This window comes from Grammomys surdaster, unplaced genomic scaffold, assembly GCF_004785775.1.
Source record: "Grammomys surdaster isolate TR1022 unplaced genomic scaffold, NIH_TR_1.0 125979, whole genome shotgun sequence".
Taxonomy (NCBI): domain Eukaryota; kingdom Metazoa; phylum Chordata; class Mammalia; order Rodentia; family Muridae; genus Grammomys; species Grammomys surdaster.
The window spans coordinates 3,390,444-3,417,579 of record NW_021620795.1 but is presented as its reverse complement, the minus strand read 5'-3'; the positions used below and the strand labels follow the sequence as shown (position 1 = coordinate 3,417,579).

Below are 27,136 nucleotides of genomic sequence, written 5' to 3'. Positions count from 1 at the left end.
AGGAGGTGAAAGCGCTCGGAATGGTTACAGATAGCAGCACGCTGGGTGAAAGCCAATTACGCTTGGCAAATGGTAAGGGGTGGAGCCGTTTAAACAATGGGGGAAGAAAATCAAAAGAACAATTTGTGACTCATGAAATTTGTATGAAATTCTTGTGTCACTGTCTACCAATTCAGTTTACATTAGAATTTCACCATATTTTTTTTTCCCCTATCCATCCGGCTGCTGGCTGCTGGCTGCTTAGATACTACAATGGCAGAACTTCGTAGAAGCATCTGAGACCTCAACTCACCTTGTCATGCTTTGTCCTTCTTCCCAACCCTACTGCAAAGGCCAAAAGACTGTCCTGATAGCCTTTTAAGGGAGGCATACATCATCTATAGATAAAACACCACTTTCCCACACATTCTATATCCCCGAATTCAATGCAAGGCCTGGGAAGACAAGATCAGTTGAGTTATAAGCAATGACCTTCCTGTCTTTTGGAGTTCTACTCTGAGGGCACTGGCCATCCAAGCCACCTGAAAGACTGCAATGTAGAAATCTATGGAGGTCTGTTTAGTTTCATCTTGTTTTAACTCATTTGGACCGAGTGGACTTTTACTATTATTTTAAGAAACAGCAACTCTTCTTATCCAATCAGAGTATTCTTAGGTAATGACAAGCCAAGCAGAAGGAAGAGCTGACCAATCTCATGTTTAAGGTTCAAACCTGAACCTTAGACATCTACAAAGAAGGAAACCTGTCTGATAAGCCCTGGACAAACCTCAATGGTCTCAATATCACTTTATTTGCTCAGGAAGTAAGTATGGTGTGTGTATCCTTCTTGCTTGTCTCATAGAGTAAGTCAGACAGTAGACAAAATCAGAACATGGAACATTTTCTCCACAAGAGTGGACTATATGGCTTTCTCAAAAGATGAGTGTCTAGATGGAGAACTTTGGGGGCTGGCTTGCCATCCTCTTCTAAGGAGACAGCAGCAATCTTCACTCATCCCTCCTAGAGCCTGACCCCTGACTCAAGTAGGACACTCACCATGGGACACCAAACATGTGACCCCGCAGGCTTCTGGTGCATGACCAGAGCCAGTCCATAGCACATGTACACCCAATAAGCAAACGTAGCTGGCTTAACAGCTTGGCTACCATTAACAGGTGGATGTATCTATAACTTTTAAGAATAAGATCATGAAAAAGTTTTCTGGGGTATCTCACACTGCTAGCTCCTTATCTGGCTTATAAAATCTTCCCAGCCCCAAAACTTGCATTAGTAGGGGCAAATGCTGCTCCTGGCCTCAAGTGCTTCCTCCTTTGCCCTTTTTTTGACTCTTCATTCCAAGGAGAGAAAGATAAATCTCTACTGTGCCTGTTGTATTGAGGGCCCAGGAGCCTGAAGAGCATTGGAAATTGGCAATGGAAAGGCTGCAGCCACGCCCTTCTCTTCTCAGAAGAAAGCAGGCTGCTCTCTAGTTTCCCAGCTCGTTGCCCATCCTCAGAGATACAAGACTGAGAAGGATTTCTTATGACTCTCATCATGTTCCCAAGCTTGGGCCTGGTGCCAAAGAATGAGAACACAGAATAAATAAAACCATAAAACCAACCAAAATCAACAGCCTTCGGAGCTGAGACTAGAAGAATCGGTTTACAGATCAGTTCTATAAGGCAAAGGAGACCTACTTTATAATGGCAGCTATCAGAAATCAGAGTGTAGACAAGGGAGGAGCTAGGTGATCATTCAGTCTATTCATTATACTACAAGATGATTCAAGGCTCCTATAGCCCATCTCACACCCAACAGGGACAAGGACCCTTCAGAGCATTGCCAAGAATAGATCAGCTGGTCAGTGGTAGTCCTCTTTGCTATTTGCATGCCTAGAGGGACCCAGAGTGCCAACCTCAGCCTGCCCACCTGTGTGGGCCTTGGTTTTCCAGTCAGCCTGATAGCTAAACAGGTGTCAAAGCTATAAAGAGATTCTAGTTCATGCATGTGGAAAGAGAGGCAAGTGGTAAGATTCTGTGACAACCATCACAGGAGCTAGTATTATTGCTTTCTAAGGCCTAAGAGTGGAAACACAACTTGAACTAAGTCTATGCTGCACCAGAGCCTCGGTGCTTCTTGCTCCGTTGTTCTTGGGATTGTGGAGAGTTGGCCTCTTGGCCCTACTGTAGAATGTGACAAGGCCTTAGCCTTACCTCAAAAATTACAAGGTTAGAATTTGTACTTTCTCCATATGACAATTTTAAAATTTGTTTCTGATTCCTTATTAAACTTTCTGAGTTTTTTTCCTATTACAAAAAAGAGTAATAAACAGCAAAAACGAAGGGTGGCTGGAGGGAACACTGCTGTCTAGTGCAGGTGACAACTGCAACTCATATTCTGGAACTCTGTCCTGAGTTTCCTCTCATCAAAGTTCATTGAGATGTCTTTAGTTACAAATGACATTTCCTTTTTATTCTAGGTTGAATGGGTTTACCAGGTTCATTGAAAGACATGACCTTCTCTTCCAAAGAGTATAACACTTTTTCTTATAGATGTTTCCAGGAGAGCAGTCCCTACCACTGTGACAGAGGTCCTAAGATTCTTCTTGAGGACAGACAGAATCTGAAATTGCCTATACCCTGTGACCACCAACCAACACACCCACAAGGAGGGCCTGACTTGTGAGCATGCTCAATGTCGTGTCAATCAAGCCAGGGCAGCCCTAGGCATGCAGGAACCTTCATGAAAGGTTGAAAGGATTGGAGGGGTGCCTACTTCAGGCTCTTTTTGGTGAATTTATTTTTACCTTGTAATAGCTCTAAGCGCAGCAGTAAAGCGAATGTGGCCCAATGGTTATGGAACAGGATCTGCCCTGAAACCTAGACCTTTTATCCCGAAAGGATGAACCCCTTGGCTTAAGGCTTGGCTCAATAGAAGATTTCAGGTGCTGTATACTATTGTTCTTCCTATTAACATTATTTTCTGGAAAACAAAGAGAAAGGAATACATATTCTTATTGCAGTGTCTTGCCAGGGCAGAATGAAGTCACAGGAAAAGGAGGAGAGTCACTCATATGGGAACTGTTGGCAAAGGAGGCTGGGGAGCAGAAGGGAAAATAACAGTTCTGGTTGGTGTAGCCAGTGAGGCATGGAGCCATTCATTCTTATAGTGGGTGTTATCTGGCTTCCCCATTTGTTGGAGAGCTTGTGGAAATGTCTGAAAAGAGTTGAGGCTGAATGAAGAAGAAAACTATGCTCCAACCTGTGACGGTGCCCATCAGTCATATGACTGCAAAGTGACCTCTGGGAATATCTAGCAGCAATGGGTACGGCAAGGGACAAGAGCTGCCACCTTCCTAAGTCTGCAAGCATCCCAGGAAGAATCCTGAATACTGTCATTGAAAATGCCACACTGGCCTCATAATCAATTGCTGATGCTGTGGGGGAACTCAAATCTATGTACAGGGCAGAATGAAGTCTTGCCTCCATCTAGGGCCTCTGTTCTGTAAACTCTTCCTTCATCTTTCTGGGAAATGGGGATCCTCTGAGAAACAACGCATACAATGCATGAGGTCCTAATTACAAGGCAAATGTAATGAGGTGGGACTGTTACAAATGATAAAGCCTATTGTTCTGGTATCTACCAATACAGTAAGGGCTCACTGACCCTGACATCTCTCAGCACTGACTCTGGGACCTCTTCCTGCTCTAACCTATGGTACACTCATAGGCTGAACTTTCCAGTGTGTGGAGTTTTTCCCCTCTTTTTGGAATTCAGGATTTCATATTACACCTACTCATCTCAGCTTAATTTTGTCAGATGTAAGCATCTGGATTCCTCCAAGGTTTGCACGCTCCTCTCCTCCACATTCTTACCCTTCTTTGGGCTACTTGTATGATTTTTCTAACCTCACTCCAACACCTCCTAAACTAGTGTCATCTGCAGCGTCTCTCACTTCTCTTTACACCCCTTTACAGATCATTAATAAAGAGGTTAAGTTAGACCAGACCACCACACAATGAAGCAGATGACAAGATGGGGTGTGGGTGGGCAGAGACCTCTCTACGCACCATCCCTGGCAGAGGAAGGATATAGCATAATGCCACAATACTCTGCTAGCTTCCTGCTAAGTCTAGCCCATGGCTATTTATCACTACTGTTTGTTTGTGTGTTCTTAGCCAGGTTCCAGGTTCTGAAAGTGTAGTCACACCTAAGCCAATATGCACAACCGTGCCAGGTACCAGGTAATACCAACGAGTTCTAGAAAATCCACAGCATGGCTGTCCTCTATTCTCTACCCTAGTGGAGATCTCCTACCTTAGCTCTAAGCCCAGTACAGTGGACCACAGGGACAGCCAGCCTGAGACATCATGGCCCTTTGCTCCCTTCCAACTCACTGCTTCACAACTGTTAATTAAATATTCACTGGCTTTTTATGTTACTCATTAGATTTCTCTCTTACTTGAAAGAAACCCCTGGTTAAAACCGTGGACAAACCTACAATTCAAGTATCAATGACAGAACAAAGTAAGAAAAACAAAAGCTAATTGGAACCGGTGTGTTTTGTGAGGTAAACTTACCTGCTAGGGAACATGGAGGTAGCTCAGGTTTATCTGTGTTCATAAGAATTGCTTTTCAGTTTTAATTCTCCTTTCTTCTGCCTTTTATCTCACCTCCCCAGTTCACTAGCCCGAAGGTGGCAATCACTTTCCTTAGCTGGTAGATAGAATTACACTTACCTATGCCCAGGAGCAAAACATACAGTTATAATCTACCTAGGACTGAGCCCCAGGCATAGTGAGACACCATACCAAGCTCAGCTTGTCTGGTCCCTAGCACAGTCCTGTGAGGTACAACGTCCGCCAAAAGAGGAAATAGAGAACCAGACCATTAAGGCAACTGCACAGATCACCCAGCCTAGCCCAGCAGTGCTGGGTCAAAGCCCAGGTCTGCCTACATTCAGAAATCATAATGGTGAGTGGCTCTTCCCTAGACCTCTGAATGGCTATGGAGGATCCCAGATGCTCTTTTGAAGGAATGTGCCCACATCCACATGGATTTCTGTTAACTACAGCAGCAGGTCTATAGACTCTACAGGGTTTGTGACACAAATGTAAATGTTGTGGATAAACCTAAATCCTTCCAAAACAACAACTGTACTTTTTTCTCTACCTGTCTCCATTACTGAAGACATTACATTTGTTTTATCAATAAAACATGGAATTCAAAGGCTGTGAATAGGATGTTCAAGTTCTACCTCTGAATAGTAGCTTTTTCTATCTGCTCATATAGATGATAAAAATATACAGATGGCTTCCAGGGGAATAATTTAAAAGCATTAGAAGCAATGGGGAGAGAAATGAAGCTTAAAACCATCAGAAACTGATTTTTTGCAACTGGAATCAGAGACATCATCATGACTATTCTATAACACCTCAAAATTACTTCTGGGTATTTCCCATTGTTGGTTTTGCAAAGAGAGTTGAAATCTTCTTCTGCAGAACAGTATTAATAATTCTTAAGTTATCATACCTGCTTTGGATGCCAAGCACTAGAGACAGTCCCTATGAGTCATGCTTAAGGACAGACAGCTGGAAGCCTGGTGGCTTTGTTCTCAGCTCTGCAGGGACCTGCTGGCATCCTACAACCTCTGAAGCTTTGTTTTTCTGCAGAATACCCTCTCCAAACACATCTCCTCATCCTGTTACTTATTACTATCATTAATATTTCGTATGGTGCTGAAGAAGTCCATAGACTTGGTGTATAGCAGAACACACATCACTGAGCTATAACTCTAGTCCTTATTTGTACTTTTTATTTTGACTAAAGGTATCACTAAGTTGCCCAGGATGACTTTGAACTAGTGATCCTCCTGCCTCAGCATCCCAAGTAGCTGAGAGTGCCAGCCTGTGCCACAAGGAGGCATCATCTCTTCGAAATCATTGGTAATCAAGTTTTCTCCTTTTCTTCAGAGACAGAGAAGCTGTACTCTTAAAATTGGACTTCAGCCATGCTTTAAACTCAGCTTGCATATCACTGCAACAAGAGGCCAAAGATTCCCATGCTGCTACACAGGCAAACGGGAGAGAGCACAGGTCGGAAGCCTCCATGTGCCTTGGCTAAGATGACTGGACATCTGGAGAAAAGAGCGCTGGATCCCAGTTCAGCCCTCCGCCCTCCAAAGGCCTCTGTAGCTTTGACACCCACAGAGGCCTTCTCAGTTTCATCCTTTCTCTGACCTCCTCATCCAGTCCTCCTGGCTTCACTTCCTAGTCTTTTTTCCAACTTGTACACTTGTCTGCATTTGTACTGCTGCAGCCCGGGGTCAGCATCATTAATTCTCTCAGATGATGGAACGGCCTCTCCTTCTGCGTTCCTGCCGTGAAAACGTTGCCTTTACATAGCAGCCAAGACTGTTCTTCATCTACAACAAACACTGAATTATGTCATGGCCCTGCTTAAGGTCTTCCAATGTCTACTCATTTTTCTTAGGCTAGAGTCTTAGCTTTTTCTTTGGCTTTAAAGGCCTTATGCGGTCTCGCCCTTTCCCATCTCCCCACCCCTCTCTCTTTTGTCCTCTACTCAAGAGCTACAGCTTCCTAAACTGAAGTTTTTCCTGTTCCCAGCTCTCTGTGCACCTGCTTGTAACTACTTCCTAAGCACATACATACGCATGGTATACCTTGACTCTCCCTTTTTCAAGACTTGGCTTAAAACCCACTTTCTTATGGGAAACTCACAGAATATCCTTATCCAATGAGTTCCTCCTGCAATCTGTATCTTCCTGGTGTCTACCTAAGCAATGATGAAAAGTCATAAGATGACTGCTAATGTGTTTAATCATTTGTGTTCTATTTTCCTTAGTTACATGATCAGATTCACAGGGGATCATCACATTTAATTTATTCATCATTATTACCCTTGCAGGTAACCAAGAACTTAACTATTTGATGAATAAGTAAATGTGAGTTTGAATGAATGAATGAATGAATGAATGAATGAATGAATGAATGCCTTAATATCTAACAGTACAGGGTACAGCTACATTAGCCCAATATCTATAGGAGATCTAAGCCAAACAGAAGCACTAGTAACTATTCCATAGAAGAGGCAGGAGGGAAAACCCCAGACGAAGAGGAAGGGCAAGACACTTCTTGCAAGGCTTGTTTCCAGCCACTTCATTTTTCCAACTCCAGGTCAAGCACAGGTCTGCTGTATGCAAAGAGAAGCAAGGACTATACAAACTGCACTCCAGCAGTTTCTCCTAGTCTTCTATCTTCCCTAGGGCTAGATGAGCTGGGAGTTCCACTGGCCTTTCCAGCACTGCATCCGTGTGTAAAACCCTCTGCCTATGTTTGAATGTTTCATCTGTGGATCATGTCACACAGCTCCAATTCTTCATTTGTATCAGGGTATATGTACTAGCATCATGATCCCACACCAGATCCTGCATCCGCACTTGTATCAATCAGATCATAAATTCACATATACTTTCAACAGAGAAAGGTATCCCTAAGGTATGATTTGAGAAATAAAAGTGGTGTTCAATGCCTGCTCGATTATAAGATAACAAGAGCACCTCAAAGCAAATGTGGTACTAGGTCTCAGGGAACCTTAACTTAGTCTCCTACTGTCCCCTCTCCTTGAGTGTTCACAGACAAAGAGTACTACTTAAGACCCTAAAAAAAGCACCCTTATCAATGGAGATGAAAAGTTATTTATTGATCCCTAAGACCGACACAGCCAGGGGTTTTCCCTAAGGAAAGCAATGTAGAGTGGAACAGCTGCCTTTTCTGGTTTCGTGAAATGGGAAGATGATAGAGTTCAGGCTCCTTGCACACATTTGCACACTTAAAAGTACATGTGTTGAGGGGGATAGTCCAAGGACAATTATTGCAAACACACACCATAGGAATGCCCATAAGGGCAACTTGCTGGAAAGGCATCGCTAAGGTAGATCCTAGGCATCAGGAAACAGGGATGCTCTACCAACTGGTGTGAGGGAAGGAGAGCAAGGGAGTACAGAGCTGCAGCCCAGAGGGCAGAAATACATGCTGCGTACAAGCTGCCCTGACTATGGAGTCTGTGGGTTTCACTACAAAATGAAAACATAGAATCCCCTCACTGAGAAATCTTAAGCATTTCACAGTGCTGACTTCAGACCTTTAAACTAAGAGTGGATCCACCCCTTCAAAGTACAAGACCACAACCTGATAAAACCAAGCCTGACCACAAGGATTAAAGGTGGAGCAAGGTTAATTCTAGGGACCGTTGAAACTCCTTAGAAAAGCAAACTTTCCCAGTACACTTTGCTCTCATAAAATACCACTCTTGGATGATCACGGAACACAAATAAATCAGGCCTGGGCCTCCCATTCAGAAGTGGCGATAGAGGGAGGAGCTGGTGGGCTGTTATGCTAATTCCAACTTGTTATAAATTTTAGAACAATTTGGTGTAAATTATGATTCATTTCAGCACCAGGACTCCAGTTTGAAGCAAAGCCCTCCAATACTGCTATAAGCATATACCGGATGCCTACACAAAGAGCATGATGTAATGTTTCTTCTATAAGGGTTATAAATCAATACATTCAAAACAGTTAGTTTTTAAATGCATCGTTATTATTCATCTTTAGTTATAAATTTAATGTCTCTTTAGACCCGAGAGATGGTAATACAACTAGAAACATGTTATGGTTGTTCAAAAATAGAAGATTCCCCCAGCATCTCATTATTTCAACTCTTAAAGATTTAACCTTAAAAGCCTGATGGTATCTGAGCACACTTGTTTAAAGGTGCCTTACAGAAAGAAAGCAGTTTTCCCCAGAAGTCTATAAAATGTATTATAACATATTGAAGTAGAATAATATAGCCACTAATTTTCTAAAGACAGTTGTTTTCTGGGATGCATAGTGTTTGGGTTTGGGGACTTGAAAGAGCAGTAAGCGACAGGGACTTAACACTGTTCTCTACATTGCTTTGAGCGAATCAAGGTGTTTTATGGATCTCAGACCTGGTTTTGTTCTGAGAGGGACAGAGAAGCAGCAGGACAAATGTTCTGACTCCTGTGTAGACAACCATCATTTCAGAAGAGATATAAATACAGCCTAGCACCCTAACATTTGCTGATTGTAAAAAGAACACGTCACAGAAGAGCCCCAAGCACCAGGCACATTAAGATCATCCCCCAATCTGTGGAGCTGTCCTTTGCATACGCATCCTTGATATGTGTGATGGTAAATGTCTCATGCTTGCTTTTCAATGTTAGAAACCTGTTTCATTTAATATTGTTCTAGGTAAATATACCTGCTTTCCTATATCATGTCTTTCCAATGCTGTTTCTCTTTACATCTTCCCTGGACAGGCCTTTAAGGTTTTGACTCTTGCTGTTGGTGACATCTTGGTGTCACTATCTCTTCACATGAACAAACTTTCCTTCTGATCCCCTCAGCATCTAGAGTGTTCTTACCAACACTGGCTTCCCATTCACTCAGGAAGAAGAAGAGATGAGGGTTCTGAACTATAGGCTTTACTGGCATGGCATGGCTCTATGGGTGACATCTTTACTATGCCTACAGATTTCCTATGCCCAAACTAGTTCTTGTTATTTTCCTGCCACCGGAACAATCAAAGACAAGTGGCACATCCATATAACTTACAGCAGGTTAAACAAAGAAGTGAAACATGGTAGTAAATCTGGTACCCAAGGGTAAACCATACCAGTTTGGGGTTAAATTTTCATGAACTTCACTGCTATACTACAGGAAGACAGGCTTTGAGAAAATACATCTTGTTATTCAGAGTTGTCTCAATGTTGGTTTGCCGGCACTATGATATTTCATGTTTATCCCAGAACAAAGACCTGCATATGAATTTTTTCTGACCAGAAAAAATTACCCTAGCACAAAGTCTACCACATCCCTTGTTCTGAACAAAATGACATATGTAATGTCATCAAGTTCAATGGCATACCCATGTCATCCTATGAACATTCAACTCCAGGGAGTTCTGACTCGGTGGTAAACGTTCATGGTGTATTGGAGAACAATTCCCAGCAGCCAGAGCTCAGTATTCCATTCCTAACTGTGCGGTATGTGTGTGCGGTACACACACCCCTACTCAATTACAGTACAGAAAACAAAGCAAAGTACAATAAAAGGAGACTTCTTCACTGCTAAGATCAGCTTTTCAAAAAAGCAAAAGCCTCCTATAAAATGTGATGCACATCATTAATAATGCAAATCCTTTTAGAAGCACAAGTTTTAATAAAAGCCACAGATTAAATACCACTAAGGCTCCTATAGTGACACATCCATTCTAACTGCCTGGAAGAGTTACAGTTACCCATTCACCACGATTATGCCTTGATCCTCATGTCTTCTTCAGAACTGCCACAGAAGAGACAATACAATCCATTCAACAGGCTTCTTAGAGATGACAATTTCAGCTCCATGAAGATACATGCTTTTATTGTCCTTATTCCTTGCCAAACATTTGACACGACCGGAAGGACCCGAGAGTCACACCATACTGGTATATCTGGTAAAGCAAGCAGTCGGCTGCAAACTGTGACTGGAGAATTGCATCAACTTTTTGAGTCTCCAATCATGCCTTAGGAGAGTGTATACCAATCCTAAGGGCACAGTTTACATTTGAAATGATATAGAAACATTTGGATCGTGCTAAACCCAGCCCCAACAAGGCAGAGTAACAATGTGGTGGTATGGAGGGGTGGGGAGGCAAGGTGGATGGACTGGGTTCTTGGGAATGGTCAGAGCACGCGGCCATTCTGCGTTCATGGAACACAGTAGCAAGCACAGGACACAGTCACAAACATCAGCAAGCACAGTTGAGCACGCACACAATACAACACTAGAATGCAATCTTTTTTGTTTCTTTTTTTGTTTGTTTTTTGTTTTTAAAAGAGAAATGATAGAAAAGATGGTTTCTCACCCCTCAAAACAAAACTGGAACTTTGGTTTACAGGCCCGGCTATGCCCATATGCCCTCCTCGTCATCCTGCGGCCGGCCCGAGGTGGGGAGGAGCACAGAGAGGAGGAGCGCCAGAATGAAAGAAGAGAAGGTTAGTTACACCAACATGTACTGAAAGGCACATGAATCTGCACTTTCTGTTTCATCTTAAAGAGCAAGAAAAAAAAAACCCATAGTAACTTAAGTTCCACATCACTGGCTTGTCAAATGCATAACCAACTTTGTATCTATGGCAACCCCACACAAAAACATTCCACCCTCTCAAGCTGTGACTCTGTCAAGATTGGATTAGAAGATTAAAATTAGTCTACATTAGCAGATGATTATTTTTTTGGAAAGCATGCAATCTGAATTGCATATGCCTAAGGAGTGGATTAAGCCTTTAAAGTAAGCAGAGAAGTAATTATAGTAATCAAATACCCTTAATTTCTCTTAAGCTTAAAGTATCAATAAAAGTTGAAGGAGAATTAAAAAAAACCTATTTGCTTGGGTGGAATACACTCTTTAGCAGGTAGTAACTCACATTGGTTATTTTATAATGTTTCCAGCACTCTACAGTCTTAATTGTCAGGCTCTGTTTGGTGCTTGGCATATAGAAAGGTGTAAACATGTTGAACAATTGATTTTCCAAAAATCCGTTTTTTATAAAAAGTATAAACTTTCATTTCTGAGAAATGCCTGCAGAAAGGATGTTGTTTAATCTAACACTGTGTTCAGCTATGGGTAGACAGAAAATAATTTGGCTTGTATTCTGGTTGAAAATGTTTTTGAAATAGCTCTGGCCAATTTCTTCTCATACAGAAGTAGCCAATAAAGTAGGGAAACCAAATTCTTGAAGATAATAGTATATGCTTTATGTCAAAGTCTCATCTGTGAACAAGTCTCCCTGTCACAGGGTATATATGAACAAGCAGGTAAGGCAGAGTGGTCCACATGCTGTTTCCCACATCATCTGAGAGCAGGATACTTTTAACAATACCCTAAAGACAACAGAGTTTGTCAGAATTTGGGTTTTGTTGTTGTTATTCTTTTTTTTGTTTATTTGTTTTGTTTTATTTTGAAAGCTAGAAAGAGAAAAGTGACTTGGAATGTTCCTTCATACTTGGGGCTGTACTATTGCAGGTTTTGGCTGAAGTAGTAGGTTGAATCATATGGAGATGCCACTATCCTAGACCTCCAAGACCAGGAATTTCATACAATTCAGTATGTGGTTTCATATACATCAGTAAGCCAAGATAATTTTTTATCTACTTGAGGATTTAGACTCGTAGTCTTTGAACTGATTCCCAATAAAGCTTTTTTCTCCTTTGTTTCTCTTATGCATTTAAAATATTATCTTGAGAAAAGGTCCAGAGACTTCAGACTGCCAAAAAAAAAAAAAAAGAGAAAGAAAAAGAAAAGAAAGAAAAAAGAAAATGTTTCACAAAACTTGAGAATCCCCCATGGGTCCTGAGTCAATCAGGGGAGTTTAAACAGGATAAGTCAGTATGAATCTTCACTTGAGAGTTTCGATAGGAATATCCTGGCAGAAAACAAGTGCAGTCATCGATCTGGGGGACCATATGTAGTTACTAGCCAGTATTCTGGCAACATACTTCTTTATCCCTCCAGGACTGAGGAGAGTATATTGTCACACTCACTGAATTTCCTCTCTATCTCTGGAGAAAAGCAAACTTGATGTTCCTTTCACGCTAATAAAGAGGAAAACTTTCCAGCAGGATACCCCAGGGCAGTATTAAGTAAGCTTGAGGACCTAGCAACCTGTACAACTCAATGCAGAATTTTTCAGTGGGTGTGTGTGTAAACATATTCTCTGGATATGTTTACATATTCTCTGACTTTCATCATAAGGTTCTTGATCCCCAAAGTCACTTCTGTAAGAAAACTCCCAGGCATGGAAAGATGCTACAATTTGCCAGTTACAAAACAAAATTGGCGGTTTTCTGTAAAATGCAGCCCACAGCCCCTGCTGACCGCTTCCTAAATGGCTGTCAAATAACTTTGCTTGCAGAGCAATGAATTTCATTTTGCATTTAAAACCCAACAGCACATTTACATGGAGTTTGCTCCAAGTCCATTCGGATAGGATTTCAATTTCAAAAGAAAAAAAAAAGAAAAAGAAAGCCAATGCCACCAAAATCTGCCCCTGCTTTCCTAACAGTGAAGTGTGGTCCAATGCAAATCACTTTTAGCAAATTAAATACATTAAAGAGTGGTAATTAATTATGATTGAAACAGACAGGAGCTGTAGCTTGAAAATATACACTGCCAATATCACTACTGTTCCTCGTCCACCATAGGAATAAGAAGGAGCTCCCAGATGTCGAGAGTTATTAAAAACCAGATGTTGAGATCCATGTCTTGTACGCTAGTGGATAAAGTAAAGAAATATGACAGCCCAATATAAACTCAGCGAACATTTAACATGGTAGAAATGTGGACAAATTCCTCTTATGAACTGAGAATATTATGTATTTTAAAATAGTTCATTTTCAATGTTGAACAAAGTTTTAGAAGAAAATAGAAAGGTAAATGGTGGCCATTGCTTGTCTTTCTTGTCTTCAAACATAAACATGAACTGACCCTCATCACTAAGTGCTTTGGGTCAGAGTGAGTGTCCACTTGAGGAATACAAAACAAAGATGCAGGCGCTAATCCGAGAGGCAGCTCCATGTCTTCCAAACATTTGCAGCTGGCTGACTGCTCCCTGCTTGCCTCTCTTTATGCAAATATTAAGCTCTTCAGACACCTTACCAGACAGAAATGTAAATCCGAGGATCAGAAAAAAACAAGAACAAACATCAACAAAACCTATAAGGATGCTTGATCCCTAACTTGCTACCGCATCATTTAGGGATGCTTGGAGTTTTAAAATGCATCTACTGAGCCTGCTTCCTCTTCTGGTAATTCTGTTTCCAGATCTACTTTGCAGTGGCTTTTCTAGATGATGACTGGTGTTTGATCCCTGGTGTGTCCTCTGTGAGCAATTGCTCTGACGGAAGTTGCCAAAATAGCTGGATGGGAAGAGACCGCTCTGGTCCATCAGGCATCTGTTTGCTTTTGTCTACAGCATCTGAAGCTGGGAACATGCTCTGTGGATTGAAGCCCAGAGAAGAGAGACCACAAAACAGCCAGTTCTGAGGTTAGGGGAGGCTTGAATGTCAAACAACCCCAGGATGCATCTACAGCTTCAAGGACAATGTGACAGACAAGAGGCCTGGATAGAAACCCTACAATCCAGATGCCCAGCTCTAATGGGATTCTCTAAATACTGAGATAAAACAAATTCCTGCCTAGATGGGCTGCTCACTGTGGGTTTGTTGATGACAAGATCTAGAAGCAGAAGAACTCAGTCATTGTTGACAAGTCAAAGGCTTGCTGTTGTGTATGAGTGAGTATGTGGGTGAATTTATTAGCTCATCAAGAAAGGTCTGAACAGGAACCTGATAGCCTGGCATGATAACCCTGGCTAAGCCTTTAATTGCTCTCTACCTTTTAATGTTAGGTACAGAAGGTAGGCAAAACCAGGCCTATTCCTGGGCATATTTTCTAAAACATCTGTAGTCCTTCTTGGGTTATTAGATTGGTTTCTTTTCTTAAAACTAGAGGATTAAGTTCCTAATGAACACTTTATTGTCACACTTATCTTAACCAGAAAAGGGGGTGGAATCCAGGGAGTTTCAATGAGTAGCTCATGGTGTTTGTGGGAATTTAACTACTATCTGTAAGGAAGTTAGCCTGGCCTCCTGTTCAGATCTTACTGTGTGGGATCAGGTCAGTGTGAACCATTTCAAGACTTTCCCTGACCTCTACTTTTGATCATAAGGTTCTCTGAAACTTCAAGTCACAAAAGTAGGGCTACAGTGTGGGGCTCATAACAAGTACTGAGCCTAGGTTCCTAAAAATTATATCCTCTTGATATTCCTCCCTGCAGGGTGCATGAAGGCAAACAGGTCTGCAGAAAGCCTGTTTAAGTCCAAATATTCCCTCAAAAGACTGCTTAGTCTTTTATCTGTCCTGTCCAGGGATGCCCATGGATCAGATCTTTACCTAGGTGACTGAGTCAGGAATGGCTGTGATCTCATACATCACCTGCAGGCCCCACTGGCAGATATGTTCCCCAAAGGCTAAGAAAGCTTCAGCCAGGCTCACATACATGTTCTTGCTTTGTAGGTATAAATGCTTGCTCATTCCTGAGCTGTTTCAAAGCTATCAGTGCCTCCTCTAGGCCAGAGAGAGTGACAACAGCCTTCTATTTTTCTCTACCAAGTTTCAAGATGGGTGCCAGACACAGGTGTCAGGTAGCTTTTTGTACAGGTATAAGAAGTTGAGCCAAGAGGAAGATGAGGCAAACCACCAAAGAATACCTGGCAGGGTGCTATGAAGCCAAGGTAAAATTCTAGACTGTTCAAGTGTAAAAGTGTCCTGTTCTGATTCTGCCAGGGCTAAACCCTCGAGAGCCCATTTAGATCTCCCTTGGTACTGTGGGTTGACTCTGTGTAGCTCAGCTCTGAAGAACTCTGGAATGTGCACTGCCCTCCTCCCCAGAAGGTGAGGATCCCGGCTGATGTTTGATGCTACAACCTAGGCATGATCCTCTGATTCTTGGAAGAAAAAGGTTCTCACAGGCTGTGGAACTTGTTCACATGGCCTTAACAACAGTACCTCAGCAAAAATTTCAATGTCTCTCTTGGGAAGGACAGTGTCTTCAGTCCCTTTGGCAGGTTCTCAGCCATAGGAGCCAAACAGCTATTGATAAATTAGTAAGGATGCAAGGCTTTGTTCTTGCTTTGTTTGAAATCGAGCCCACTGAGAGAAAATGCTGCCTGGCTTCTAGAGTTGCCCAGGTGAGGATCACTGCCCATGTCTCCACTGAATGTCCTGCCCTCTCCATCTTTGTCTGTTTTGCTCTTCTCACCACACCTAGCCAAGGAGGATGCTTCCCTAGCTGATTGAGAGATGCCTGGTGTGGTCCATGTTTGAGAAGGCACTCTGGGGCACCTCTCAGGTGAGAGGCAGATTGCACAGTCTGTGGAGTCAAGTAGATTGGATCTCAGTCAGCCCAGGGCAAGGCCACTACAGAGACACTTTTGCCAAGCCACCAAGAATATTATAGATGCTTTGGTGGCAGCCTTTCCCCCTCATTTTGAACTTGGCATCTTTGGGCACTCATTCAAATTTTTTAGCACCATAACAGAACTTTTTAATATTTCTTTCAAGAGAAAGAAGTTTGGAGAAGCCAGTCCCTGGTGAATAGATCCAGTTCTCTGGGCTGAGGAAGAAACTGCTGGAATCTCCGTTGGCCGATAATATTGTTTGGGAGTGCAAAGTCAACATCTGCTAAGAGCAGAGCCACTGCCAGATAGCCATAAAAAGGGACAGGAGTGAAGACAGGCTTTAGTTTTGTTCCTTCATCTATCAGTCATTAACACTTGGCTTTGTTAAACACAGTAAAAATTATGTTTTGAACATGGCTCTGGTTGGATTATTTCCTGGCTGGTGGGCCACCAAATCTAGAGTTGCTTATGGAGAAAAAAAATGGATCCATGCACTTCCCATACTGGCTGGGATGCTGGGAGGATGACATTGCAGAGTGAAAATTCAACTATTTCCAACTTGGCACATTGTTTGTGTTGGGAGTATTATGGAGTTTCACTCCATGTATATTAACAAATTGTGTGGTGTAACCCTGACACCATTCTATACAATGCATGTATAGAAACAAGCTAATACTGTAGAGAGTCATGCTTAAACATTTTAATATCATCTCCAGGCTGTGCAAAGCTAGAGCTTCCTCAGCTTATTAGTGGACAGACACCGAATCAGAATGTGATAGTGTCATTATTTCGTGAGTGAGCCATGAGCCATATATATATATGTAAATAACTTTCAGGCTTTGTGAGTGAGTGCAGTGTATATTAAAAGATGCCTCCAGCTCCTTTTCCTCAGCTGTTCCCTTATCTTTGAAGAGCTGCAAGTGCCTGGAGTGTATAAGTCAAACATGATCCTTATTACATCAGTTAAAGGGGGTTGGGGGAGAGGCAGTGGTATTCAGCAATATAAAATGGATTTCCTGGCTTTCTGGCACTTCAAGGTTGGCCACCCCCTTTCAATAGAGAGTTGACATGCTGCCTGTTAGACAAATGTGACTGGATTAAGGCAGCACATTGAAAGAGAACCCAGCCTCTGATGTTGCCAAGCCTGAGTTCCACCTACAGACAGGCTGGGGAGTGTGGGCTGGGCCTGGAAGCCTCACTGACTGGAAAGACAGGGCAACAAATCTCTTAATGAAGCCCTAATACTATGAACACAATATAAAACTAAAACAAACCAGTAAAGAGAAAAAACCCTGCTTTAACCTAAGCAGAGCAAGAACAGAATCCTGAATAGGTGGTAGCTTCCTTTGACTGAAACCCTTTTCTGTCCACAGTATCTCAGCACACCAAGTAGCTATGTTCTTTTTCCCACACATTAAGACCATCTCTGCTATGTTTATCAGGGCTTGCCTCATGTGCTTACACAGGAGGAATTAACATCACACCCAGATTAAAGAGGTCTGGCAATAATCTGCAAAGCCAGTTTCCCAGTGCGTGTGTTAGGCCTCTTCCTTGGCCTGGAACGGTTGGGTGAACATGCAACTTCCAGCAGAGGAAAGAGACACTTAACCATCTCTCCCAACAGCAGGATTTGTCCCTCGTTACCTGTGGCCCCATAGAATGTCATCCCAGAGCTTCTGCTCTTAAAAGTCTGCAAATAATTAGATTTCCACCTTTCCTTCCCAATGGTGAGAAGATAACATGGGCCATTTGGCACATATTTTAGTGGCTTTGAGAATTTCTGATCAGCACTGGGATGATCATGGGACGGTAGTGTTTATGCTGTCTTTCTTAGCTCACATATTAATTTTTTCAATCTGCTGAGTTTTAAACACCATGTCTTCCAATCTACTTGTGACCAAAGAAGTGGTGGGCAAGAATCAAGGGGCTCATAGAGCTCAGGTCCGTGGACATACAAGGCTATCACTGGCTCCAGCTCTGAGAGATCTGACCCAGAGGTGGCAGTGGTAGAAATTTCTTAACCCCTATCTCATCCAATAAAGAGCAGTACCCAGAAGAGAGCTCTTCATGGGCTGTTGGCTTTGAAGCCAAAGGTCATGACTTCTTTTAGAAAGTGGCCATGAAATCAAATTTGCAACACATGCAACAAACAAACAAACAAAAGGAAAGCTATCAGGCAAACTTTAGACATGTGAGCTAAGATGCATGGAGAACTAGAAGTTATTAGAGTGAGACTAAAATTTCACCTCTCTTCTCCTCCTCTCCCCTCCCTTGCCCTTTCCTCTCCTTCTTTTTCTCCTCTCTTTCTCCCTCCCTCTTTCTCTCTCCCCTACCCTTGCTGTTTTCTAACTACATTTTTGTAAATCTGATACACAGTGGTTAAATTTTTCTTCCAGGTAGTAAACATGAAAATATATTTATACACACACATCTACAGGAGAGAAATCTCTAGCTAAACATAATTGTGTGAGATTCTTCCATATGTGGAGACGTACTCAGTTCATCCTGACACATAGCGTTACATACATATATACACACAGGACTCTGTGTATACATTTGCCCCACACCCATTTAACCTCAAAACATAAATTCTTTTTTTCCTTTCCTAAGCAAAAGCTAAGAATAACAACTTTATGTATAGAATTCATCTTCTGGGGGCCACAGAGCATGCTGAACTCTGTCAGAACTCCAAGGGCTGTGCTCTGGCTACTCTACTATTGAAAGCACGTGGACACCAATCACAGGTTCCATCTCACATTTCACAGAGGGCAGAGGGGTCTGCAGTTCTCCAGTGCCTTTGTCAGAAGTCATAGGGACCAGAAGGCAGACTGGAAGTGCTGATCGTCTTTGGGGATGTGACTCTATCAAATTCACACTGACTGCTAATGTCAAAGGAATGCTTGTGGGGTTTGCCAGATAGAAAGCCTTTGGGCCCTGGATAGGTCATCTTCCTGTGGCCATGATCTCGGAGAGGAACTATTTGTCTAGTTGGCTTTAAGGTTCCCTTCCATGAAAATACTTTGAGGAGCCTGAGTACTCTACCTAAAGCAGATAATCAAGGCTCAGGTACGAGCTGTATGCGAGACAGGAGGGTAAGAAGGCAATACCTCCCCTCTGATTTCCAAAGTTAAGCAAACTTAGAGATCTTTGGCGTATGGAAAGATAGAAATAAGGCCACATTTGGGATCTTGAAGCCTCAAAACTAAGGCAATAAGTGCTGCAGTCCTTGAAGTAGGTCATAGGTCCAATCCCCAGAGTATCAAGCTCTGTGTTAAAGCATCACAGCTCAGAGGCAGGGCATGCTGGGAGCATTCACAGCAACTAATGGCAGCAGAGAGAGGACCAATGATCATTGTAGCTAAAGACAGAGTCTGGAGACTTGCCAAGAGAAGTGGGCCAAATATTTGTGCAATCAATATTCTGGGGATAGATTTGCAGAGCAAGCCCTCTAAAATCAAAATTCAAAATGAAAAGGCCAGCATGTGCCAGGGCTAGCTGCTAACTGAATATATCCCAATATCCTGGTTGAATGGAAGATAAGCCTGGACTGAGGGAAAAGATCTCTACTTTGCTTTGAAAACTTTGCTTTGAAAACTTTGCTTTGTTTAGGCTTTCATGTGTGCCATGGTTCAAAGGTGAGTGTGCAATAGAATGGGGTCCTGGTAGTCATCTACTAAGAGTGTTCCACAGTCCACAGAACATTCCCATTCTGGGTCAGTTCTGCTTCTACTTGAGAATCACTCTCTGGTGATCCCACGGCAATAGCCGAGTTTGCAAGAAGTCTTATTTTCATCAACAAAGTGACAGAATATAGAAGCATAAAGGGGGGGTCAGGGAAAATTGTGTGGGAGTGGAATGAGGAAATAAAGACACACAACAGAAGATTAAACAGCAAGCAGCAAAAGCTGGGGCAAATGGGAAAGAAATCGATGAGATATTTTAATTCAGCTTTGGGGGAAAAGATCAGACTATTAGATAAAATGTACCATATAGTTCGTCAGGGAAGGAAAAATACATTTGCATTCTAGAAACAGTGGGGCTGATTTGGCCACTCAAACACACGATTGCACAGAAAATTCTAAATGGAGAGGCAAAGGGTTTGCAGCCAAAGCACTTAGAGGCATGGACACTTGGCTTGGGCTGGAAGATTTCAAATTTCATGTGTTAATTTTTTAATGATTTTATAATAATTTATTTTTATTTATGTGTATCTGTGTGTGTATGTATGTCTGTAGGGGGCAAGGTATGTGCATATGAGAGCAGGTACCCATGGAGGCCAGAGGGGGTATAGGATCCCTAGAGCTGGAGTTATAGGTTATTCTAAGCCACTCAGTTCAATTCTGGGCATTGAACTCAGGCCCTCTAGAGGAGCAGCAAGAACTCTTAATCACTGAGATGTTTCTCAAGTCCAGTTATGTGTCTTTAGATCATGAATGATCTCTCCAAATACCACTTCTTAACCTGCATAACAGGGACACTTTCAACTGCCATTCTTTTTCATATATACTATGTGAACAGATCATTCAGGAAACATTTATTGAATGTGCACCCAGGGGTCAGACAGATATATGTATGTTTTGTAAGAAGCAAAAAGAATATTACCATAGAATTCAATCACCTATTTTTCTACAATTCTAATAAGTATTATGTCTCCATATTTGTGGGATCTATATCCCTCCTAGAGAAATAGGATTTCTGTATATAAATTTGATTTTTCAAGATCTGGAAATCATTTAGGTAACAAAATGCACTTAGCCTCCATTTCCTGTGCCTGTGCGTGGGCATTTTCATTCAGTGAATGGGGGCAGAAGACAGAAGATTCTTTTGCTGGTCTTCAAAAAGCATTGCCTACTCCAGCTCTAAAATGCTCAGGTTCTACATCCCACTTCCACACTATAGTCAGTGTCAGGTGCTTTTCTAGGTACAGGCATTAGAATGAGCAAGCAGTGACATTTGGGCCTGTAAAGATGCAATATCTCACTCAGTAGAAATGTAGGGATTCCTAGGGACACAAAGGGCAGGCTGACCTCAACTGACTATCCTGCATGCCACTGTGCTATGCAACTTTCTCAATGATGTAGTTAGTACAAATTTGAGAGGCAATGAAAAGGGTTTACTAAAATATGCCTTTTACTGGGACAGTAAAAGTTATAAGATGCCCTGCCCTCAACGCAGAAAGACCTGGTATTACTGACATGCTTTCAGGCAGAGGAGGACACTATCTGAATTAAATAACAGACACTACTGATGACTATGGGTGCCCGGGGCATTTAGGAGAAATTATGTTACCACTTGGTTTTGCAAAATCAATCTTGGTAATGTCAATAAAAGTTAAATCACTAGTGTGTCTCCAGCATGTACGTTTACTTTGGTCTTTATTATATCATGGGAAATATTTGTTGTGTACTTTGTGGCTACTTCTTGGCTTAAGGGAGTTTCCTATATTATTACTATATTGTTGGGATATTCTTTTCTACTAGGACATTTTCGATGACTAGAGTCATCTTGGGGTTACTGGCCTCTAGGTCTTAACTGTTCTGCCTTCAGGTAGGGGTTAGATGATTTGACTCAAACTCTGCCAAGGCTTCTCTGATTGTTTCTTCAAGTCTTCCTACCCTCCTTCATCACCTTTGTGATCACTGAAGGATGATGTATTTAAGACAGTTCTTAATTTCTGGGGCCTCACCGTAAATGGCTCCCATAGTTCTTATTGAGACTACCCACTCTCCAGGAAATGAATAGAAGGGGTACTTCCACTTTCCACTATGTTAATCGCTAGGGATAGTGCCTAAAATCTCTTCCTTCTCATGAAAGTATTGCTCAAAATAGGATCAGTCTTGTTTTAAACCAGGTAGTTTCTTTTTTTTTTTTTCACCTGATAGCCTGAGAATACTATTTCTCTCAAAGCACAGATGTTACAAAACTATTTAAAACTATGATCAAATAAGTCTGGGAAATGCTGGATTAAATAAAATTTTAGAGCTTTTTTTCTAATATGCCATATTAGATCCCTTGATCTGCTAATGGCACCAGAATGCTAGAAGACAGAGTTAAAATGTGCAGTACTTTCCCAAAATTCTTGGCCCACTGAATCTTTGTCCAAGGCTCTTCCCTCATGGGACTAATGTTCTAGAAGTTACTTGAAACGTGAGTTTAGACTTATAATGCTTAAATTCAATTTCTTTCAAAGAGAAATCAAAAATTCACAGTAAAGGGTAAAGGGACAGGAGAGAAATGGAAAAAGAATATAATTCTGCAAGTGCCTGGCAAAGTGTTTCCTGAGGAAAAATAATGAGTTTTTCTGGAAATGCAGCAAAGTGACTGATTTTTTCAGTTCCTCACTTTCATGTGTTCCGATCTTGTTCTACACCTCAAGAAATAAGGACAAGGGTTTGTGGCCCACGTATCCAGAAGACCCAGCTGGTTGACCCTGATGGATATTGGAAGACCAGGGCTGGAAGACTAACAGGAAGACATCCTTTCCCTTTAAGTCAGCTCAGTTGACTTAGCACAGTGGACATTAACTGGAATCTCCCTCCAATTAGCTCCTTGTATAGACTGCCAGATGACACATTCTGATGTAGAGCTCTCACTTTCTGTTAGGAAGTAGCTCTAGCCTCTGGGGCATCACTGTTCGTGACCTAGAGAGTCATGCCTAGGGGTTGTAATTTGGAGAGACTTTGTAGGTTTTCACAACTGCTACATTCTGTGACTGAATTCCTTAGCGATGCCCCTGTGGATATTAGGTTGTTAATACAAGTGCAGAGGAGGACACCATTTCCTAAACCTGGAGGCCATGGTCTAACAGAGAACCTCACTCAGGAGGTCTACCAATTCCATCTCTGGTGCCAACCAAATATCACACCAGCGCTTCAAGCTTAACTCTCCTTTGCCCAATGAAAGAGTGAATTCTGGCAGCCTTGCTGATTCCAACTTAAAACTGTAAAAGTTGTCTCCTGAGTAAGGACATTTTGCTTCTACCCTAAACTTCAAGTTCAGAAGCCATGGCCATAATTAACTTCAACCTTTAATCTATCCTGTTATGATTGGCATGAACAAGAAAAAACAATAAGTAGATACTAAGGGACCTAGATTGTTATTCTAGGACTGAAAAGCAAGTGCCATGAGGACAGAGTTTTATCTTGCTTGCATGGCCCTCTCCAGGCTCTGCATAGGGCTGTCATGTGACATTTGCTCCAAGGATTAGCTGATGGAGCAAACTACTAATAACCAGAATCTAGCCAGGTAGCCTTCCTTCTGGAGCATGGGATTTTTTTCCCTGAAGAAGGATTCAGGTTCCATCCTTGTACCCAAGTGTTGTTCAGAGCATTCACTGACTGCAGTAGTGACAAAGATGTGTCCAAGGTCCCTAGGACATGTCTCAGGCAAAGACTTTTCTGTAAATGTTAACTAATTTTGGAGCCCCAATATTGCCGGATCATCGCTGCCCTGTGGAAACCTTTACTGATGTAGATACAGGAAGGACCAACTGAGCAGGCAAGACACTTCATTGCCAGTACATGGAGAAATGTCAGAAAGTCAGAATTTGGGAAGTACTATTCACAAAGCAGACAGATTAGATTTGGCCACCATTTTCAGCAGGGCATCTTAGGACACATGTCTCTGCTATATTAACAAGTCCATGGGTGACTCACTCCAGTTCTTCCTGGTGTCCTTCCATGATCTCTATTACTATTTCTGGGGAAGGGAGAGGTTCAGGGTGGCCTTCTGGCATTCATGGCACAGGAGGACAGCCAAAGTAAGGTCTTCAGGCCTCATACCAATGAAGCCTCACACTGACTATTCATGGGAGAATAACAAAGAACAAAGGGCAATGTGCCAAAGGGCAGCAACCAAGGGGAGTGATCTCAGAATATGCAGGGATGAGCAGGGGTGGGCATATGGTGGTAGGGACAAAAACTGATACATAAAACCAAACAAAATCAAGGATGTGTAAGGTAAAGACATACAATTAATCTTTCTACTTTCCAGGCCACCAAACTCTAGAACTGTTTCAGAGGGCTCCAGTCCATGTATTGAGGCCTTTCTTCACATGGCTTTGAAATCCACAACCCCATGAGGAAACCTTCTGTAGTGCTGGGGTGTCTGAGGGTAAGTTCTTCAGGGTACAATGGTCATGAATTTCCATGGTTTGTGCTCTATATAACTGGCTTCCTCTGGAGTTTTATTTCTGGGAAAACATTCTAAGGATTAGATCTTAACTAGCTTCTTTGGGATGACCAGGATGTGAAGGGAGAGAAGAGAGGCCTCTGAAAACAAGCAAAACCCTCCCCAGCAAACACTGCTGTGCTCTCTGCATGCAGTTAATACCACATTGCTTCTTGCTGGTGTCTGAGGTACTCTGGCTTCCACAGATGATTCTGTGTCTTTTCCTAATGCCACCTATCTCATGGAATTTATTGTACAAACCCTATGATGATCCTATATTACAAAGGTACAGTAAAAGAAGAAAAAACCCTACTAATACTGACTATATTGTTCTGATTAATTTGTTCATAAGTTCATAATTTGCATATGAATCACCTTCAGGAGTTTTATTACTAGATAGTATAGTTTTTTGCATTGTGGATGAGTGTGGACCCAGTTGAAAATGGCAGGTGTTTTTTTTCTTTTTCTTTTTTGGTTTTGTCATTTCATCTTTTCATTTGCTTTACTAAGTCAAGGAAGAAGGTAGACTCCAAACCAAATAAACTGGATACCTTAACGTCGCTGACAAAAAGGGCAGCAAAATAGAGTCTCCTTTTGGCATTCTACCTCATCCCTAACTTGCATCACTGAGAGCTTCTGCAAGAGAGAGCTCAGCAAACTCAAGGTTTCTCTGGTTGCCGAGCTCTTGGGAATTGAGTGCTTTCTTTTAAACCTTGAAAAGACACATTCCAAGGTACCTAGCCATTAGATATGAGCCAGCAATAGACTGCATAACTAGGAAAGAAGAAAGGAGGGGAGAAAAGAAAATGCATAATATAAACAAGAAAAGACAAAACCTTAAAGAGGAAGGAGAAAGGAAAACATTTAGATTCCTTGAGTGATGGAAATAAATACCAAAGCTATTAGTTTCAGTTCAAAGAACGTATCACTTTATGCTGTTTATTATTTCTTGAGGATTATTTATTTTATCTTAAAATATCCAAAGCACAAGAGGGGTCCTAGAGGTAAGCAGCAGTGAAACTGACCTGGTCCGGAGAGGGCCTGTGATTGGAATGTTGTGACCTCCCAGGAGACCGGTGGTGGTGGTGATGATGGTGGTGGTGGTAATGGTGGTGGTCTTCATCATAGTTGTCTGCCATCAGCTTCATTCTGTTCTGAGTCTGTGCAGAAGGAAAACCAGGGAAGACTCCATCAGGAGCTAGACAACAAGCCCAATAGACACAGGGTACAAAGACGACAACACCTACAAGGAGTGTTCCAGTTACATCAGTCCAGAAGCTCTCATTTTTAGGCACATTGAAACGTAATAAAGGAGCTATGCCATTAGCTTTGGTAAAGGAAGTGTTAATCATACTCTTGGAGCTAGCTAGGTAACACCTGTATATGTCAATGCACTTTTTAAGAGGGAGGCGAACACATGGTAAAGTATAGTCAAAGAGATCCAGAGTGGACTTACAATCACAAGGTGCCCACAGTCACATCCTACATTCTAGAGAAGGCCCCCAGGAGGCCCTGGACGGGATGCTGGGAGAGGGATGTGTGGAGAGACAGAATGACAAACAATGCTCTCACAGGACAAGGCAGGGAAATACATACCAAAACTGCCAAATACAGGGGCACTGGTGAAGACGGTTCACTGCTACAATGGCGACTTCTCAGGAAAGAGTGTCTACAGATATTCTAGCTGCCATTGTTCTTTGAGAGAATTGTGCAATGTCGGTGGAAAACAAGCTGACCGCTCTAAGCATGTGGTACTCATCATAGAGGAGTCTTGGAGTCATAGTTAAATACTAAGGGCCATGGGGCAAGAAACAGAGCAAGGATGAACTTGCTGAACAAGGCCACAACAACATAAACAATGCCTAAGGCCGGCTGAAAAGAACAGAAGTTAGCTAGTCCGGAGAGTCAGAAATGTGAGTTTAAGGATAGGACCGCCTAGATTCAAGAGTTGCTCCACCTCACTTTGAAGGTTGTATTAACCTAAGATGATTAACTGTCCTAATCCTCAATATCCTTACCTCTAAAATGGGTGTTATCCTTCCTGGGATAGCTGAGGAGCAAGTGTCAGTCAAATGCCTTTACTACCATTACTGCTGTTCCCTTTTTTCCTATAAGAATGTTCTTCTTTGTGTATGCTGGGTCCTTTGCCTGCAGTTCCTCTCCTTGGCTCCTTTCTTTTCATCCTAATTCCTGAGCCCCACTAATGCACAACACTTTCTCTAGGAGCCTACTTTTGTCTATCTGTCTGTCTCTCCCATCCATCCATCCATTCATCCACCCACCCACCCATGTATCCATCCATCCATCTATCCACCCATCCATCCACCCACCCATCCATCCATGTATCCATGTATCTATGTATCCATCTATCCATCCATCCATGTATGTATGTATGTATGTATGTATGTATGTATGATGCATGTATGTATGTATGTATGTATGTATGTATCCATCCATCCATCCATCCATCCATCCATCCATTAGGCACTGCTGGGACTTGAACCCAGGGCCTTGTAGATACTAATCATATTTTCTACCATAGAACTACTCCTCCTTCAGAAGCCTTCCTTATGTCCACCCTTGGAGCTCGGGCCACAGAAGCAGAAAGCAAGCTGCTGCTGCAGTGACTGGAAAGGCAAAGGGTGCTGCTATGCTAGATGGGGGCTGCATCTCTTTCTTCAGTAGAAAAGGTCACCAAGAGTTGAGGACATAGTGTAGGTTGCCATAGCGGTCCACCTGGTGATTCAGCATGACACTGACCCATCAGCACTCTCAGAGCCTGAAGTTGGAGGCCATTGGAACTTCCAATCAGTCAGAATTTTATTGTTCAAAATAATAATTATTTAATAATAAAGAGCATTATAGATCTAATATAGTGCATGCTCACAATATTTCTTCATGTACAACTGTGATTTCCAAGATTTCCTAGGAGGAATAAT

At 42.2% G+C, this 27,136-nt stretch overlaps 1 protein-coding gene across 4 annotated transcripts in view; it reads right to left on the bottom strand.

Annotated features, from left to right (window-relative positions):
- The window catches only part of Erc2 (ELKS/RAB6-interacting/CAST family member 2), an 822,395-nt gene that overhangs the window by 146,600 nt on the left and 648,659 nt on the right, over positions 1-27,136 (bottom strand). The window contains exons 18-19 of one of the 4 annotated variants that reach the window (XM_028754073.1): positions 25,223-25,357; positions 10,933-10,998 (exon numbers count right to left, since the gene is read on the bottom strand). In XM_028754073.1, the coding sequence (XP_028609906.1) occupies positions 10,972-10,998; positions 25,223-25,357 (162 nt within the window). In that variant the 3' untranslated portion in view covers positions 10,933-10,971. Of the gene's footprint in view, positions 1-10,932; positions 10,999-25,222; positions 25,358-27,136 lie in introns of those variants that run through there. The other 3 variants (XM_028754074.1, XM_028754072.1, XR_003709569.1) reach the window with 3 other exon arrangements.